This window comes from Engystomops pustulosus, chromosome 1 (genome assembly GCF_040894005.1).
Source record: "Engystomops pustulosus chromosome 1, aEngPut4.maternal, whole genome shotgun sequence".
Classification (NCBI taxonomy): Eukaryota; Metazoa; Chordata; class Amphibia; order Anura; family Leptodactylidae; genus Engystomops; species Engystomops pustulosus.
Window position 1 is genome coordinate 161,487,584 of NC_092411.1, and position 18,506 is coordinate 161,506,089.

The 18,506-nt window shown below is 39.3% G+C and overlaps 1 protein-coding gene across 4 annotated transcripts in view; it reads right to left on the bottom strand.

The window, feature by feature from the left end:
* The window catches only part of HDGFL2 (HDGF like 2), a 71,364-nt gene that overhangs the window by 21,793 nt on the left and 31,065 nt on the right, over nucleotides 1-18,506 (bottom strand). For 3 of the 4 annotated variants that reach the window (XM_072113508.1, XM_072113494.1, XM_072113510.1), the window contains exons 5-13: nucleotides 18,300-18,377; nucleotides 15,572-15,640; nucleotides 15,378-15,489; nucleotides 15,222-15,291; nucleotides 12,631-12,979; nucleotides 12,419-12,504; nucleotides 12,263-12,330; nucleotides 10,560-10,630; nucleotides 10,353-10,454 (exon numbers count right to left, since the gene is read on the bottom strand). In XM_072113508.1, coding sequence (XP_071969609.1) covers nucleotides 10,353-10,454; nucleotides 10,560-10,630; nucleotides 12,263-12,330; nucleotides 12,419-12,504; nucleotides 12,631-12,979; nucleotides 15,222-15,291; nucleotides 15,378-15,489; nucleotides 15,572-15,640; nucleotides 18,300-18,377 — 1,005 coding nt within the window. The remainder of the gene's footprint in view (nucleotides 1-10,352; nucleotides 10,455-10,559; nucleotides 10,631-12,262; nucleotides 12,331-12,418; nucleotides 12,505-12,630; nucleotides 12,980-15,221; nucleotides 15,292-15,377; nucleotides 15,490-15,571; nucleotides 15,641-18,299; nucleotides 18,378-18,506) is intronic. The other variant, XM_072113501.1, reaches the window with a different exon arrangement.

Below are 18,506 nucleotides of genomic sequence, written 5' to 3' on the forward strand. Positions count from 1 at the left end.
CATTATCACTGACAGCTTAATGACCAGGCTCTATTTTACAAATCTGACATGTGTCACTGTGGATGATTATAACTTTGGAACACATACATTGAACCTTATAAAACATTATATTGGTTTATTTGTCATGAAAAAAAACAAAAACATTACAAAATTTAAAAATGTGGGCGATACAGTTTACATTTATTTATTAAACAAAGCAAATACAGCAATTTCTATTTAAATTCCATTTTCAAAACATGAAATTACCGTATATACTTGAGTATAACAGTTTTTGAAAAAGCCCCAATTAGCTTATACTTGAGAAAAAAAAAAATAAAATAAACTTAGTTCCTCCCCCTCCTTTACACTTTATTTGGGTACCCGATCGCTCCAGCAAATGCACATCTATGCGGTCTTCGGACACAACTGACGTGGCAGTGCTGCTGCCCATCTAGGCCACCCACTGGCAAACAGAGCGGCAAGGAACCCGAAGGGGTGGAGTAGGATGCCAGGGGTCAACACCAGAGGGGGAGTACTAAGTTTATTTTTAGTAATGGAGGCACTTTGCTGCACATTTTATTGAGGGTTGGAGACTACTGAACATTTTATTAGAGTAGCGGCTGCATTTCCCACCCTTACTTGAGTCAATATGTTTTCCCAGCTTTGTGCTGTAAAATTAGCTACCTCTGCTTATAGTAGAGTATATTTATGGTAGTTGGGTGGTATGAGTGAAAAGCAGAAAATTTTGTTGTTATTGACAGGTATCATATGTCTGCTTTATATTCGCTTAGTTTTTTTTTTTTTTTTTTTAAAGTAACATTTGTTAAAATGTTTTAGTGGTTTTCAATAAATACAGACAAACATGACTTTGGCTAGGACATCTGTATTGAACAGCTCCAATGTGATGCAGGGTTGGACGCCTGTACTTCAATCACCTCATGCTATAGCACATGGCGAATAATAATGACACTAATGATATTACAGGAGTAACAACAACATGAGTTCCCAAAACAGTAATCAAGGTACAGTACAAAGGTACAATGAGGTAAAAACAACTTCACCACACCCGTTTAATACTCAGTTTATTGGTGAGCCATGCTGGGAGGAAGGTTTAATATTTAGCTTAACTTTTTTTTTTTTAGCTATCCTATTTTATTAGGTTGCAGGAAGGATTGTAACAAAATTTGGATTTTTAAAATTTTTTATTTAGGGAACAATGCAGTTGTAAAGGTGCTTTTTAAAGGCCTAAATATCAGAAATTCCCAATAAATCGCCTATTTTTTTTTTTTAAACTGCCCTTAAACTATTCAAAAACATAGAAAGTTTAACCCTTTAGGTTAAGATAATCCTTTATTAGTCCCACAGTGGGGAAATTCACAACAGTTGTTCTTCACAACAGTGATTACAAATATTGAAACTTCAATATTTATAAATAACCTTTTTATTTACCCCCTCCCCCAAAAGTTCATATTCATAAAAAGGTTAAATAAAAACATGCACCCCATAGTTACCCAATGTCTCTTAAATATAACATTATTGCATATGAGATTCTAAACTGCTGTTGGTGCACACGGCAGGGATTGAAAGGAGAGCCATCTGAAATTTTAGAGGCAGATTTAACAAGTATTAATTTCAGCACCGAGAGGCATCTGGAGAGCCCCTGGAATACTAGGACAGTGGGGACCTCAAACAAGAGACCCCTTTTTGCAAACTAGAAACCCACAAGGAATTTTTTAAGGAATAACATGTGTGCCACTGTACCATCAATGGGGAAAAGGAAGTTTACGGACGAGCACCATGGCTATAGCTGCATGAAAGCAGCCTTAATGTGAGCCCCAATAGTTTTTTAAATTTCTACACTCCCAGTTTCGTAAGAAAGATGTCGGATTTTGTGACAGGAACTGACGAGCATAACAGTAACAATATGCTCCAAGTGTTCATGTCCTGCCAAATACAATCGCAACAGTGTGACATAGTGGTGGCAGGATTACTGGTTACAATTGAAGGAAAGATGAATCAGGCCAATACAGAGATATCCTGGATGAAAACCTCTACCAGAGTGCTCTGGACCTCAGACTGGGCAGAAGGTTCACCTTCCAGCAAGGCAGTGACCCCAAGCACACAGCTAAAAAAAACAAAGCATTGGCTTCAGAACAACTCTGTGACCATTCTTGACTGGTTCAGCCAAAGCCCTGACCTAAACCCAATTCAGAATCTATTGAAAATGTTTGTTCACCGACGTTCACCAACCAACCTGAGGGAACTGGAGAGGATCTGCAAGGAAGAATGGCAGAGGATCCCTAATTCCAGGTGTTAAGAACTTGTTACATCATTTCCAAAAATAAAGCCTTTATGGCAAGACACATACAAGCTGCTCAACAGCTTGGGCATAAGAAACGTCACATTCTCCCCCAGCAAAAACTCTACTTTTGATGGACCTAAAAAAATCTCCAACAAAATCCCGTATCATAACCTATATTCTAATGGCTATGAAATTGGAAAGTAAACTGGTGCCCTAAAATACAAATAAATACTACCAGTGCATACCCTTTTTTGCAGTTCCATTTTTCATTCCAAGTCCCAAATTATTTTTACGGCGCTGTAAGAGAGCTTGTTTTCTGTGTAACAAATTGTACTTCCTAATAACACCATTTTATACTCCATGTTGCGCACTAAGAAGCTGGTAAAAAAATTCCACATGCGGTGAAATTGTAGAAAACACACATTTGTGCCATTTTCTTGTGAACACAGTTTTTATGGCTTGCATTACTCCAAATAACACCTCCAATTTATTCCTTGGATTTGTACAATCAATAGGATACCAAATTTAAACAGGTTTTATTAAGGTTTAATAAAATTTTAAAAAATGCAAGCCTCATGCAAAAAAAATAAAATAAAAAAATTCTTCATTTTGCCCTATTTTGATGCTAATAACTTTAAAATGAGTAATTTTTTGCGGTACATGTTGTCTTTACATTGCTACTATTTTGGAGAATTATTACATTTTTGCTATTGCAAAAAAAGGTCATAAAGTGCCATTTTGGACATTTGGACACTATTTTCCGTTACTGAGCTCAATGGCGGGAAAAACTATTTTATATGTTTTGTGGGATGCGAAAATACCCAACATGTTTAGGATTCTGTTTATTTTTATATCAGATCATTTCAATTTATTTTATTAATAATGTGGCTCTTGATGGCTGCATCTGGCTCGCAGGCATATAATTGATTAATAGTGATCGGGAGTGTGTACATCTAAGACACGCACAGCGATGATCACTGGATGCAGGCAGGGTTGTGCCATCGCCACACTGTTGCTTAGGTGACAGCGCCTGTGTTAGTATAGCGGCATCCACTCCTCTTTATGACCCAGGTGCCATTGCCCAAGCAACGATGGCAGCGGTGCCTGGATCATAGAGAAGAGCGCGGGCCGCTGAAGGGAGAGCAGGTAGGCGAGTTTTCCACGTGCCATGGCTACCCCTCTACTTGGGGCCATGTGCCTATTGTATGGCTCTCCCAGAATTACATTTTAAAATGTGGTGTTCATGGCCCTCTTAGGGCTCCAGGTCATACAGACTCCAGGTAGCCATGGGAATGGATTTCTGGACTTCCATGAATAAAAGAATTAGGCAATACTAGCTCACACCCCAGTAATCATCCTTTTCCCCTTATAAAGGAAGAATCTAAAGAGCTGGTCAAGTTTTGGTCTACAAATGCACAGAAAAGATTAAACAAAAATATGAAACAGATGCATGTTTAACTATCCATTTGTATGTAGAATGATCTGAGGCCCACTGGGCCCATAATGTATGTCTGTATTTGTTTAATGTCTTAATACGGAAAGTAAAATAATAAAAATTTAGTTTAACAAAAACAAAAGTGCTTCTACTCAATACGGAGCAAAGGCTCTAAAATAGGTAGGACCGCGTGAGATCAGTTTTCCTTGTTTAATTTTTTAAAAAATATCTACATTTCTTTTGTGTCAAGATGGAGTGCAGAGTGTAAATTAAAGGGGTTTTCCCACAAAGAAAAGTTAGGCCCTATCCACGGTGCTGATCACGAATACTAGAGGTCCGATGGGTCCCCACGTATTTCCGTCAGATTAACAGAGCAGACGGCCGCGCATGACCGTTCTGCTGCATTAATCTCTATGGAGCTGACAAAAAATCCTGAACGCTGCGCTTTGCAATCTCCATCAGCTCCATAGATATTAATGGAGCAAAACAGTCAATTGCGGCCGTCTGCTCCATTAAAGGGGAATTCCCATGAAGATAAGTTTCTTATATGTACTCAGGATAACAAAATAACACATTCTCTAATTAACTGTTATTAACAAAAATACAGCATTTCACAGATACAAGTCCAATTTGTCTCCATCAGTCCTGGTGTATACAATTTCAGTTGCCACTAGACACGACCCTTTAACTTCAGACTTAGGGTGATGCCACACTGAGTTTTGAACCCGTTTTTGGTCCGATTTTAAGCAGTCCATCAAAAAATGCATGCGTTTTTGACAGGTTTTACCAATCATAATTAAAACTGGTGAATTTTCAGACAGACTGCTTAAAAACGGACCGAAAACGGGTTCAAAACGCCATGTGTGGCATCACCCTTAGGGTCAGGCGTCATCATGGATTTCTGTGTCTGCCTGTAGCCACAACCCCTGCATGGAGCTTAGAGACACTCGCTGATTACTTCCTGTCAGCACATGGTGAGCAGATAGAGAGGCTGCAAAACTACAAGATTGTTAAATATTACAGATTTACAACATTCTAATTAAGGTGAGAATATGTACTCAAGAGTTTATAAAGCACAACATGGTCAATGAGATACAAATGTGATATGATTAAAATACGAGTGAGTGTGAAATAATCATAAGTGTAATCAGCGGTATATACGTTCAACACTGGTGTTGTATGTACATTCTTGACATATCTCAAATATAATGTAAGAACGCAACCCCCTACCACATCCTATCACATGGTAAGAGTTCGCCTTTTCCTATATGACCAGCTAACACAGAGACCATTATATGGTAGTGTCCTATGGATGTTACCATATATGGATGTGAACAAGCCTAATGGATGAATTTGGCGCACAATGTAACTCTATAGGAGTGCACTCTTTAAAAGTGACTCTGTCCAAGGGGGATGGGTACATTTTTTTTTTTACATCAAAACATTTTTATTGATGATTTTGTGTTTTTTTCAGAAACAATACAGATACACAGTACAAACATTTATAGGGGATGGGTACATTTAGCAACACACACACACACACGAGACTTAAGGACACGAAATGTAGATGAAGAGATGGAAGAAGAAAGACCAACACAAGATGATGAAACCTTCACCAGAACATAATTTCATGAACTGACTGACTGTAACACATGACTAATAATCTGCACAAGTTTTCTGTATTCTACCACCTGGATGACGAGAATAAATATAACTTTTTATAATAATTACTGAGTCCTAATGTCTACCAAGTAAGGTATTTTTAGAACATATTGAAGAACACGGAAAAGATTTAATATTCAATACGATATTTTTAACAAAGATGATAAGTTATCTGGGGGAGCCTTCGTCTGTCAGCCTGCGTGCATGCATCTCTGATCTGTCTCATCTCTATGTGAAAGTGCATATACACCTGCACCCTGATAATCTAACCACATTGTCACCCCACAGAACTAGATGGATTAGACAAATGGATTAGACGAATGTGACTGCTTTGTGAGGCCCCGCCACAACCTGGGATTTTACACTGAGCAGCATGGAGAAAGATAGGAGCTAAAACAGCAATAAAACTGAGTAAAATTGTAAAGTAGATGGTTGAAATGATCTTTATCGTCCAACGGACCCCTCGTTTTTGTGATCTGTATGGGTCACAGCAATGAGACCCCCACTGATCAGCAAGTTAGGCCCTATCCACGGGATAGGGCCTAACTTAATCATGGGAAAACCCCTTTAATGAGAAAAAACATAATAAAATTATTTTGCCAATTGGCAAGAAACAATGGGGAAAAAAAACTAAAGTTTTTCTGTACCCACTGTAACCACACACACAAAAAAAAAAAAAAACAAACCCTGAAGTCACAAGAACGGATAAAAATATAACTTTTTTGAAATAAATGAGAGAAAAAAAAGTTGTGTCCTTAAGCGGTAAAGTAAAACAAAAAAATAAATAAATAAATAAATAAATAAATAACCGAATGACAAGATGAACTGCCAGGATGGTTTAGAGCAGGGGTCGGGAACCTATGGCTCGCGAGCCAGATCTGGCTCTTTTGATGGCCGCATCTGGCTCGCAGTCGGGGCTCCTATCCAGGGGTATAACTACAGCCGCAGCAACTGCTAATATGCCTGCCAAGACCAGGGGCCCATATTCGGCCGTATGTCCGGGGCCCCTGTTGTGCACCCCCGGCTGTAGTTATGCCCCTGGATGTATTCGGCAGAGCGGCGCAGGGAACGTGGGGTTAATTCAGGGGCGGCGCCTCCCTCTCCCTCCCTGCAGCAGCCTCCTCCATGTGTGAAAGAGGGAGCGGAGGAGACTGTCTGCCTGCAGCCAATCCCAGCACTGGATGTAGCAGCGCGGGAGATTCATACAGAGGAGAGAGCTGCACACTCCGGAGACATCCAGCACCTGAGGAGAAGGAGTCAGCAGCCGGGAATCAGCCAGAGATGAGTGCTCCCTCCCCCCAGTGTCTCCTCACACTCTGCACTAACCCCTTAGTGTCCTGTGTGCAGCTATGAAGCTCTCCTGAGACCCCTCTGCATCATCCCCACATATCTTCCCCCACCACTGCATTTCTACATTAATGTGAGGTTCTGCAGCAGCTTAGGCAGCCGTTGGCGTCTGCATGGGGGCAGCTTAGGCAGCCGTTGGCGTCTGCATGGGGGCAGCTTAGGCAGCCGTTGGCGTCTGCATGGGGGCAGCTTAGGCAGCCGTTGGCGTCTGCATGGGGGCAGCTTAGGCAGCCGTTGGCGTCTGCATGGGGGCAGCTTAGGCAGCCGTTGGCGTCTGCATGGGGGCAGCTTAGGCAGCCGTTGGCGTCTGCATGGGGGCAGCTTAGGCAGCCGTTGGCGTCTGCATGGGGGCAAGCTAGAATGTAAATTATCTATTTTTTATTTTACAGGGAATTACCATTGTTTTGGGGTCCAGTGGAGGCTAACTACAGGGGGGGGGGGGATACTCCTTGCTGTACTAATCACTGCTGGAGCCATTGTTCTGTCAGTGTCCCTTTAAAGGGGTATTCTCATCTGGGCATTCACACTCACTTTGATTAATCTGCCATTAATAAACATTTCTTTAATTAGATGTTATTAAAAAAAATGTTCCTGTGTGAAGATAATTTTCCATAAATGTAGTGATATGGTCCCTTAGAAACGAGATAGCTTCCTCGGATACGGCCACCTCTGCTGAAGGGATTGCACAAATAAACAAAAAGTTTTTGTATATGAAATATCTGAGAATTACTACATGTCCCACAGCCGTCCTGTAATGATGATTGCTGAAGCCAGGTGGTCAGGCAGAGCTCAGTTGTGCATGTCTGGCCACTGCTGCCTAAATGTGACGTGGTCGTAGCCGAGGAAGCCATCTCGTTTCTAAGGGACAACATGGCTATGTTTATGGGAAATTATCTTCATACAGAAAATTTTTTTTTAACCCCTTCACGCTGTGACTTAGCGCTCAGTGGCGGATATATCCGCCACGGCGCTTATGCCGGCTCGGCTCTGGATCAGAGCCGAACCGGCATCGGGAAACACGGGGTGCCGGCTGTAACTAATAGCCGGCACCCCAGTGTAACACCCGCGATCGGAGTTGTCTCCGATCGCAGGTGCTTAACCCGTTAAATGCCGCGGTCAGCGCGACCGCGGCATCTAACCTGCATCTGGGGGGGTCTTTCCTCCACGATCGGCCCCCCCGAACCGTTTTCGGGGGGCGCCGATCGTTGCTATAGTAACTCTGGGGTCCGATCTGGACCCCAGAGTTACTTGCAAGAATTGCCAGTAAGATGGCGTCTGTGACGTCATCTTACTGGCACAGTGCCAGCCTATGCAAGTGCATAGGCTGACACTGATAATACTCTGCAATACATCAGTATTGCAGAATATTATCATGAAGAAGCAATCAGAAGATTGCTTCTTCATGTCCCATGGTATAAAAGTGAAAAAGTAAAAAAAAAAAAGTTATTCAATAAAAAAATAAAGTCATAAATCACTAAAAATGCCCCAAACTCCCAAAACATATAAAGAGACATATAACTCAAAAAAAGTCTAAATCATAACACAACCCGTAGAATAAAAGTACAGGCGGTCCCCTACTTAAGGACATCCGACTTACAGACAACCCATAGTTACAGACGGACCCCTCTGCCCACTGTGACCTCTGGTAAAGCTCTCTGGATGCTTTAAAATAGTCCCAGATTGCAATAATCAGCTTAAAATTGTCTGCAATGAAGCTTTATTGATAATTCTTGGTCCTATTACAGCAAAAAAATTTGAAACTCCAATTGTCACTGGGGCAAAAAAAAAAAATTGTCGGGAACTACAATTATAAAGTATACAGTTTCGACTTACATACAAATTCAACTTAAGAACAAACCTACAGTCCCTATCTTGTATGTAACCCGGGGACTGCCTGTAAATCATTATTGAACCCCCACGATAAACGCCGTAAAAAAAAACTGGTATAAACCCTCCAAAAATTATGATTTTTACCTTTTCAATCCCACAAAAAATGCTATAAAATGCGATCAAAAAACCGTATGTACTCAGACATGATACCGGTGCAAAGTACAACATGTCCCGCAAAAAACAAGCCATCAACCAGCTCCGTAGCCAAAAAAGTAACAATGTTATGCCACTTGGAAGACGGCAATACATAAATGATAGATTTTTCCCCACATTAGGGTTTTGTTTGACAAATTTAGTAAAACCTAAGAAAATATATTCATGTCTGGTATCCCCGTAATCGTATCAACCCATAGAATAAAGATAACATGATTATTAGTCTATACGGTGAACACCAAAAAAAAAAAAGTAAAAAATCCAGTACAGAATTGATGCTTTTCTACTCCTGCCCTCAAAATAAGCTCCTAAATTTTCAACAATAGGTGATACCAACCCCAATATGGTAACAATGGAAAAAGCATCTCATCCCGCAAAAAAAATGCCGTCACATGACCCAAATAACGAAAAAGCGAAAATTTTATAGCCTTCAAAAGGGGGCAACGAGAAAACTAAAATCCTGGCAGCTGCAGCGCCCTCCTTCCCTTCTGCACCTCGCTGTGCCCCCATAACACAAGTAATGTCCACATGTGGGGGGTCTTTGTACTCAGGAGAAATTGCAGAACAAATTGTATGGTGGGTTTTCTCTTTTTATATTTTGGAAATGTGTAAATTTTAGTGCTAAATGAACGTATAAGGGAACAATATGACCATTCTAAATTTCACCCCCATTTTGATTCAATTACTATGAAGATCTCAAGGGGTTAACAATCTTCGTAAAAGCTGTTTCTGATAGCTTGAGGGGTGCAGATTTGAAAATGGGTTGGTTATATAGGGGGTTTTGATGCTAAATATGTAAAATTTCATTCAAAACTGTATTTATCCCCAAAATAGTCAATTCTGAAAATCCGGAAAAGCGATATTCTATTTGTAAGCCGCGTGACATCAAAATAAATTATCCAGACATTTCAGAAATTATGAAAATGTAAAGTAGACAAATGGGAAATGTTATTCAGCAACTTATTTAGGTGGTAAATCTATCTGCCTGAAAACGCAATGATTTAGAATTTCGAAAATGGCAAATTTTTCAAAAAATTTATCATATTTTCTTTTTTTTGTAAATAAACGCAAAACTTATCTGCCAAAATTTACCACTAAAATGAAGTACAACATGTGGGGAAAAAACAATCTCAGAATCGTTTTGATAAGTAACAGTGTTCAAAAGTTATAACCATATAAAGCGACGCAAGTCCGAATCCAAAAAATCGGGCTGAACCTTAAGCTACAAAATGGCTGCGTCCTTAAGGGGTTAATAACATCCAATTGAAGAAATGTTTATAAATGGAAGATTAATGAAACTGAATGTGAATGCCGAGACGAGAATAGCATATTGTACGGCTCTCGCAGAATTATATTTTAAAATATGTGGCGCTTATGGCCCTCTCAGCCAAAAAGGTTCCTGACCCCTGGTTTAGAGCCTCAAGACCGCATGCAGAATAAAATATGCCTTAAAGAAAAGAATAAAAAGCACATCTTTAGAATCTATACAATAAAAATGAATCCATTTCTGCATTTAGCCCTGATGCGTTTCTATGAATATTTCCCAGGAACATACAATATAAATTCTTGTTGTAGCTTCCTCACCTTTTTAAGTGTTGCTACCAGGTCAGTGTTCTTTTGGAGTATGCATGAGGTAACTTTAAGACTTCCTAGCTTTTCAAGGGCATCTAAACATTTTTGTACATCCTATACCATAAGAGAAAATAAATAAATAACGAATTTCAACTTTAAATTTAGTCATCCATTCTAGAATCTACAATAGTTCATACGACCATGCTCTTTGTAACTTACAGGACTGTCCACCTTCAGAGCAAATTTGATTTCGCCGTGCAACTTCTGGAGTTCTTCCTCAACACTGGACTCTGCACAGATACAAAAGCTGCCCGAGTCAATTTACACATCAATTTCACATCTAAATTATTTTACTTTAAAACACAATTAATTTTAGTGGTGGTCTTAAAAGGGCTGGCAACTTATGTTTACACAAAGTTTGATAGAAGACTGTGACCCATATTATACAGGGGCATAAACCTCCAGCTCCAAGCAACCTTCAACAGGGCAAGTTTAAGGTGGGTGACCCCATTAGGGTCTCATACTTACCATTTAAAAGTTTGGTGTAAGTGGCCAACCCCTTTTACCCCAGTTATCTACAGCTTTCCCTTTCCATCTTCTAGCTCTGTAATTCGGTTAAATGATCTACCCAACCTACAGTTCTGCTTTTTCTTGGTAATAATATAAAGTCCAGCTCACCTCCAACCGATTCGGAGTGCCTGATATGGCGCCGATTATCCCTCTGAAAGGGCCATAATAGACCCATAATGGCTGCCACGACTAAGAACGGTCTGCCCGTTTCGAACGCGTTGGCAAAGACGCACACTTTGGATTTTAATACTATGCCTTAATAAAGTACAAATGGTCTTTGATACCGCTGGATTTGGAATATTTGCATAGTCTATTATGGCCCTTTCAGAGGGGTAATCCGCTCCATATCAGGCACTGGATTTGGAATATTTGCATAGTCTGCTTTTTCTTGCTCTGCATTCTACCTTCTCTTGTTTTCACGTCGTCTTTGCTTAAACTGCTCATCTTCTACACAATTCATTTTTAGTTACTTGGTGGACGATACTTGGAATAAGGACAACACCAATCACTTATCAGGATTAGTCCTACTCTCATCCCACTGCTTAGCTTTTCTGAGGGTTCTTGCGGTTATTTTATTACATAACCTTATACAAATCATAATTTACCCATTTACATTTATTTACACAATTCATCCAATTCTTATTAAAAGTCGCACTACAGCCTCTATAGAGTTACACAGGCTTAAAGCAGTGGAATAGATGGATTGTCTCAGACCTCTGTTTAACTACACTTATATTATTATTTTTAAGTATATAAACACAGTTAAATAAAAATGCATAAGACAAAAAAATAAAGGCTCATTCAAAAAGGGCGCGTCTGCTGGGCATCTGCAAAAAATGCGGACATTACGTCTGTGTTTAGTGCGTATTGTATCCATATTTTTATGTTCATACGCCATGAAAAAAAAAAAAAAAATGGACACGTGAACAAACCCATATGAAACAATGATTCCATTTGCTGTCCCCACCCCAAAAAAAACTGACATCAAAAACGCCCGTCTAAATGAGCCATAAATAATACTGTTTAGTATACTATTTTATATTAACATTACCAGCACAACCTTTCCATACTTTAATAAACCATCATAAAACAGTAAAGATGTCCTCGCAAAACACTTGACCGTTACTAATCGGATGTGTTTCAATGGAAACGCATATGCGATTAGACTGAGACCTGCTTCCAGAAATTTTCATTGTGTTCCTAAACACAATGTAAACGACCCATGTGACTAAACATTCAGATAATCCCTTTTCTCTTTTCTTGCAAGTATTAGATCGGTATCTAGTATCGGGATAACTCTGGGTATCGTATCACACTCAAAATTCTTAAACAAAAAACGTAATCAACCTCACCTTTTTTCTCAACTTTTTCATCACTTATAATCTCGGGTTTCTTTGCAAGTTTTCCTCTCTTTGATGGTCTAAAAACATCGATTGTAGAGGAGAAATTGAAAAGTTAAGCAATAATATTTTAGGGTAGGAAGCAGGTTTATCACAGGCTTCACTAACCTTCCCACTGGTTTATCTCCACGTTTCTCCTTTTGAACCGGCTTTCTTCCAGCAACTTTAGATTTTGTCTTTTTTATAGTTGTGACCTTTTAAAGAGAACTATATATCACCATATATGGCAAGCATAAGCCTTAAATTACATTTAGAAAAGTACACAGAGTATAAAAAATTAGAAATTAGTTTATATGAGAGAAACAATTCTTAACTCGAACCTTTTTGTCACTGTCAGAATCCGAAATCTTTTTTTGCTTCTCTTTCATAGAATTCCCAGGTGAGAAGTTTGTTTTCTTCTTTGGCTTTTCTTTTTCAGAATCAAAATGGGAATGTGGCCTTTTTACTGGTTTAGAAATCAGTTCATCATCACTACTGCTACTTTTCTGGTCACTGTCAACTTTCCCTTTTTCTGTCTTTTCCATTTTTTTTCTGGCCTCTTCCTCTTTTTCCTCTTCCCGTAGTCGACGCAATTGATCTTCCTGTTCCTTTCGCCGACGCTCTTCTAGTGCTTTCTGTCTTTCCAGATCCCTCTTCTTCCACTCACTGATCCGATCAGGTGAACTGTCACTAACCAAAACAAGTAAAAAAGGTTAGCCATAGTAATATTATTGTTATACCCATGGAAAAAAGTAACACCTGAATCACTGGAGTAGAGCCATTGAAAGCTTTCTTCTTGAACATATTCTGGGTGCACCAACTGCCTCAGCAGAATTTGACCTAATAAACCACTACCAGTACATGGTCAAGCAGCTAAAAAAAAAACCCTACAAGATCAGGTTTCTTTTATTGGGCATAGTGGTGGAAACATCCTGAAAATCAACTTTGAATTGAGATGTAAATTGTTTGTATAAAGTCGCAGGGACAGAGAGCAACTCTTCATTAATGCCCGATTGTCCAGGTTAATTTTTGACGTTCTGCTATGCGCTTCTTTAAAAATGACAAGATATTTGGAAATGGTTTACATATCAAAAAAATTTTAACTTTTTTTCATGACATGTTAGACTAAGGCTACATTCACACGAATGTGTGCCCCCTGATCATCCCCCGCCCCCTGCATAGCGATGTATGACGCACAGATTTTTCACTCCCTGCCTTCAAAAATCCAAAGAGCTCTGTGAGTGCGTAACAAATTGCACTTCATAGTGACGGTATTTAACATTCCATGCCATGTACTGGGTCCACCTTTTATGGAGAGGGCTCAGCCCGTCACACATCAGTAAGGGGTTAAAAGTCCTTTTATTTGTATTCAACAGAAGACAGCTCACAAAATTTCTAAATTAAATTTTTTGGGATAATTTTTTTTAAAGAAGTTTGAAATATAAATAATAAGAATCCCCCTATGAACCTCCCCCTCCCCGAACTACTAGAAACTGCTTTTAAGAAGATTTTTGACCCTTTGAGCGCTGCATAGCGATTCAGACAAATGTAGTTGGAATTTAGAATGGTCCAATTTTGTCAGTAATACATACATTTAGCCCTAAAAATATACAAATCCTCAAAATATAAAAACGGAAAACTGATCTTTGCTATGCTACGTCTCCGGAGTACAGAGATACACCACATGTGGATGTTACCATTTATATGGGCGCACAGTGAGGCGGAGAAGGAAAGAGCGCCATGCAGTTTTGCTCTATAGAACTTACTGGATTCTAGTTACTTAATTGTCGCCCTTTTGTAGACTGGGGGGGATGAAGAAGTAGAAAACCATCAATTCTGTAATGCATCATCTTTTTCTTTGGTGTTCACCGTATAGCATAATAAACATGTTACCTTTATTCTGAGAGTCAATATGATTACAAGGATGCCAAAAGTTTTACTCAATTTGCTAAATAAAACCTAGTGCGGGGGAAAAAAAAAATCTATCATTTTTGCATTGCCATTTTTTGGCATGACATTTTTATTTTTTTGCGTACGGAGTTGGTTGATGGATTGTATTTATGAAGGACATGTTGCACCAGTATCATACTTTGCCTAATTATGTTGATATCAAATTTGAGCATTTTTATGCTTAAGATAATAATAATAAAATCTGTTATTTGTAGGCATTTATTTTTGTGTGTTACTACGCTCCAAGAACCATCTCTGTAAGGAAATTGTGGGACATGTTGCGGTTTCCCCATGTATGTTTTTTTTCCTCCTTTAATAAATGTGACATACAGTTGGAGATCCACTGCCCTTCAGATTAATGAAAGTGGCTTTGGCCCTTTAATAAGTCAGCAATGTTTTTGTTTGTTTGGTTTCAACTCCGTCCGATATATTTTCTAATTTTCCCAAGAGGCTACTGGGGCATGGATCGGGAGCTACGGCTACTAATTCCCTCCTACCCAATCTTCAGCATGCAGCTTGCTGGAGATGCACGCAGTCAGACTACTGTACATGTGCAGAACTCTGGCTTCTCAGACGAGTATGTGCTGAAGATAGGGTAAGAAGGAACTACTGGGACGTGGAGTAGTTGTAGCTCCCACCCCACAATGCTTCTACTCCACGCACCAATAGCTTCTTGAGTAGATCTCATAATATATATATATATATATATTATATATATATTTATTTTTTTAATTTATTTTAGAAAGTTCTGGGCCAGTAAAGATTTCGTTCAAAAAAGGATAGGGCTTGTTCATAGTAAAGGAACCTGCCATCGGATCTACCTTATTAGGTAGTCAGTGAAGGTAGGTTTCCTTGAAATGGTCTTTTATGGACATCTTCAACTAGCATTTTGGTTTTAACTGTCAATATTAACTCAGGTACAAGAAGGGGCTAAACTATTGAAATAAAGCAGGAATGTTTTATATGTTTGAATACAACTTACCTATCACTGCTAGAACTATCAGAAGATGCACTTTTAGACTTCCAAGTCTCTGCCTTGAAACTTTTTCCTGCTGCAAATTTGATAAAGATTATTTAATCACACTTTACCCAAAACTGGCTTGGCATTTATTGACTTTCATAACAGAAGTTTACTAACATGTCCTGGGGGCTCTGCGAGGCTTCTTCACAGGTTTCTCAGAAGAAGATGACGAAGACTGTTTTCCCACATCACTTTCAGAGTCAGACTTTGCATCAGAAGCCGTTTCTATCTGGTATAAAAGAAATTCCACACATTTGCACACCAAATGAACAGATTTACAATGAAAAAGGGAAAAACTAGTAACTTCAGACCTGGGGCACCTGCTTTGAGCTTGTTGTTTTCAGCTTGGCACGGGGCAAGTTTTTCTCTGGGGTAAAATCCTAAGGGAAGGGAGCGGAAAAAAAAAAAATTCATTTTATTTATGTGTGTAGTTCATACACACTTTTTCTCATCAACGAATAAAGCTAGGCATATAGCTCACCTCAGAAATATTTATAACCATAGACTTTTTGCATCTCAATGTCTACAGTGGCCAAAACTGCAATACATACTGTGGTTTATTTAATACAGCAGCTTTATTATAGATTTCACCTTATGCATCAAAACGAAAAATTAAAAAAAAAAAAAAAAAAAAAAAAAAAAAAAAAAAAAAACCACAAATTTCAAATCTACACTTTAAATAAATGAATGAACGGATAAGATGCGTTGAAATCTCATCCCCCTTTATTGTTACCATCAATGGCCAGAAAATCCTCCAGTATAAAAAAAAAAAAAAAAAAGTTTAAAAACCTATAGCATTTACATCCTAACGGTAAAGACATACCCTGGGCAGTAACAACTATTTTTTGCAGAATTCATACAGGTAATCCAGAAAAAAAACCTTGTCACTGCACAAGTTCTGAGGGAGCGGGCTAGAGGGCAAGACAGTTTAACAGTCTGTAAAGTCAGATCAAAGGAGGGGCTAACATAGCCCCTCAGGCTCATTAGCATAATCTTACAAGTTGATTTTAAAAGGAAGGCCATTCGGGGCCAGGACAAGGCTTATGAGAGTAGACCTGCAAAAACTGGGAACTGACCTTTCCGACGTCCTGGCCAGGTCCTTTTCTTGCTTCACTCAAGTATAAGCAGAGTAAGTTTTTCAGACCATTTTTTGTGCTGAAAAACTCAGCTTATACTCTAGTATAAATACTGTATATACTGGGGGTGTTGTGCCATCTAAATTTACAAGAAGGTGCTGGTGTTAAATATAAAATTAATGAGGGGGGAACTATTTGGTAGTATAGATTATAATATATTGAGGGATCACTGTACATGATCTGTATATGCTGGGGGCCCATGGCAGTCATTTTTAGGAGCATATTGTTTTGTTTTAACCCAGAGGACTTTAAATTCACTTGAATTTTGCAGATGCCAAAGTCATCAGGGTGGCCGGAAGAAGTTGCCATGACGGCCTCAAACTGATGGAGATTGACTGCCAACAAAGAGGAGTCTTACAGGAAGACGACTGGAATGAAGAAGTAAACAGCTGCAACCTAATTTTAACAGCAAATGATGCTGTGTCTGCCCATAGGCAGCATGGGTGTGCAGTTGATTTAATGCTGATATATACTTTTATGTGGTCATTTACTGCTAATGTATATTTAGACTTACAGTATCATTTTTGTTATACATTTATATGTGCAGCATATGCATTGGCATCTCTGCGTTTTTATATACATTGCTGGATTAGATTTATACCGTATATACTCAAGTATGAGCCGACCCAAGTATAAGCTGAGGCACCCAATTTTAACACAAAAAACTGGGAAAAATATATTGACTCAAGTGTAAGCCGAGAGTGGGAAATGCATTGGTCACATGTCCCCAATATAGCCAGCCCCTACCCCCACCATGTATACATGTATATAGCCAGCAGCCCTCTGCCCAGCCTTAAAAAAAAAACAAAAAAAAAAACCTCTTCTGTCTTCAGCTCTGGTGGCGGCACACACACTATGAAGTCGTCATGGTGTATGCGACGCAGCCGTGGGGAGTTGGAGACAGAAGAGGAGACAGGGGCATTGGAAAGGAGAGTACATAGTTTTTTTTTTTCATAAGCTTTCATAAGTATAAGCTGAACTAGGGTTTTTCAGCACAATTTTTGTGCTGAAAAACTCTGCTTATACGGTATTTATGGCATCTACATAGGTTTATATTTGTGGGTGTAGTAATTTCTCTGGTGGTACACGTTTTACTATTTGCGCTAGATTTCCTGCTAGTAGTCCTGGTACTGGTAGTCCTAATTATAAAAGATCCCATAATGGTTGGCCCCTTACATTTATTTCTTTCCACTCAGGATCGGCCCCAATTCAGTCATATTTTTGCTACCATATTACAATGGAGGGGGGACAAGCGGAATTTTGCTTGTCTGCCAAGGGAATTATAGTGCACTGCCCAAGCCCTGAAGCCATGGATAACAAATATAAGAAGGTTACCACAGTCACTGTGCCTGTATTTATGAATAAGTGTCCCTGGTTTATCATGCTCGATTTTGTTGGTAGATTTCCTTTAAAAGGGTTTTCCCACCAAACAAGTTAACCCATATCCACAGGATAAGGCCCATCTCGCTGATCGGTGGGGGTTACAGTGATGAGACCTTCACAGATCATGAGAGCAGGGGGTCCCTGAAATGAACGGAGCAGACGGCCATGTATGTCTGTTCTGCTCCATTCATCTCCCTGCGGATAGGGTTTAACTTGTTTGGTGGGAAAACCCCTTTAAGGGGTATTTACTACCATGCACCGCATACGGCATGTCACTGCATCCGAGCCAGACTAGCACGAATTGAACAGAGCTGCAAAGAGTTAATATGATAAATGTCACTGGCCTATGAAGGGTATTTATCCTATCTGTACACATCTTAAAATGTATGATGTCAAACGCCCATGTCAAGAACTGAATTTGTTTCCAACCGATTTAACACTGTGCAGCATTCTGATGGTAACTGAATGTTACAACTAATCATATGTGCATGTTTTAACTGTTGCACATCAAAATTATTACCTTGTCACTGTCAGAATTCTCAGCTTCAGAGGAAGAAACACTGTCAGGATCCATTTCACTCGACGAGTGCTGGGGTGGCTGTACAAAACAAAACATAGAAGATCATATAAAGAATTTGTGTTCCCATATGGCAAGGAGAGCACAAGTATCACTTGTGGTTTTAAAAATGATTTGGGATTGTTTCTTCCCATGAAAAGTGATAAGTAA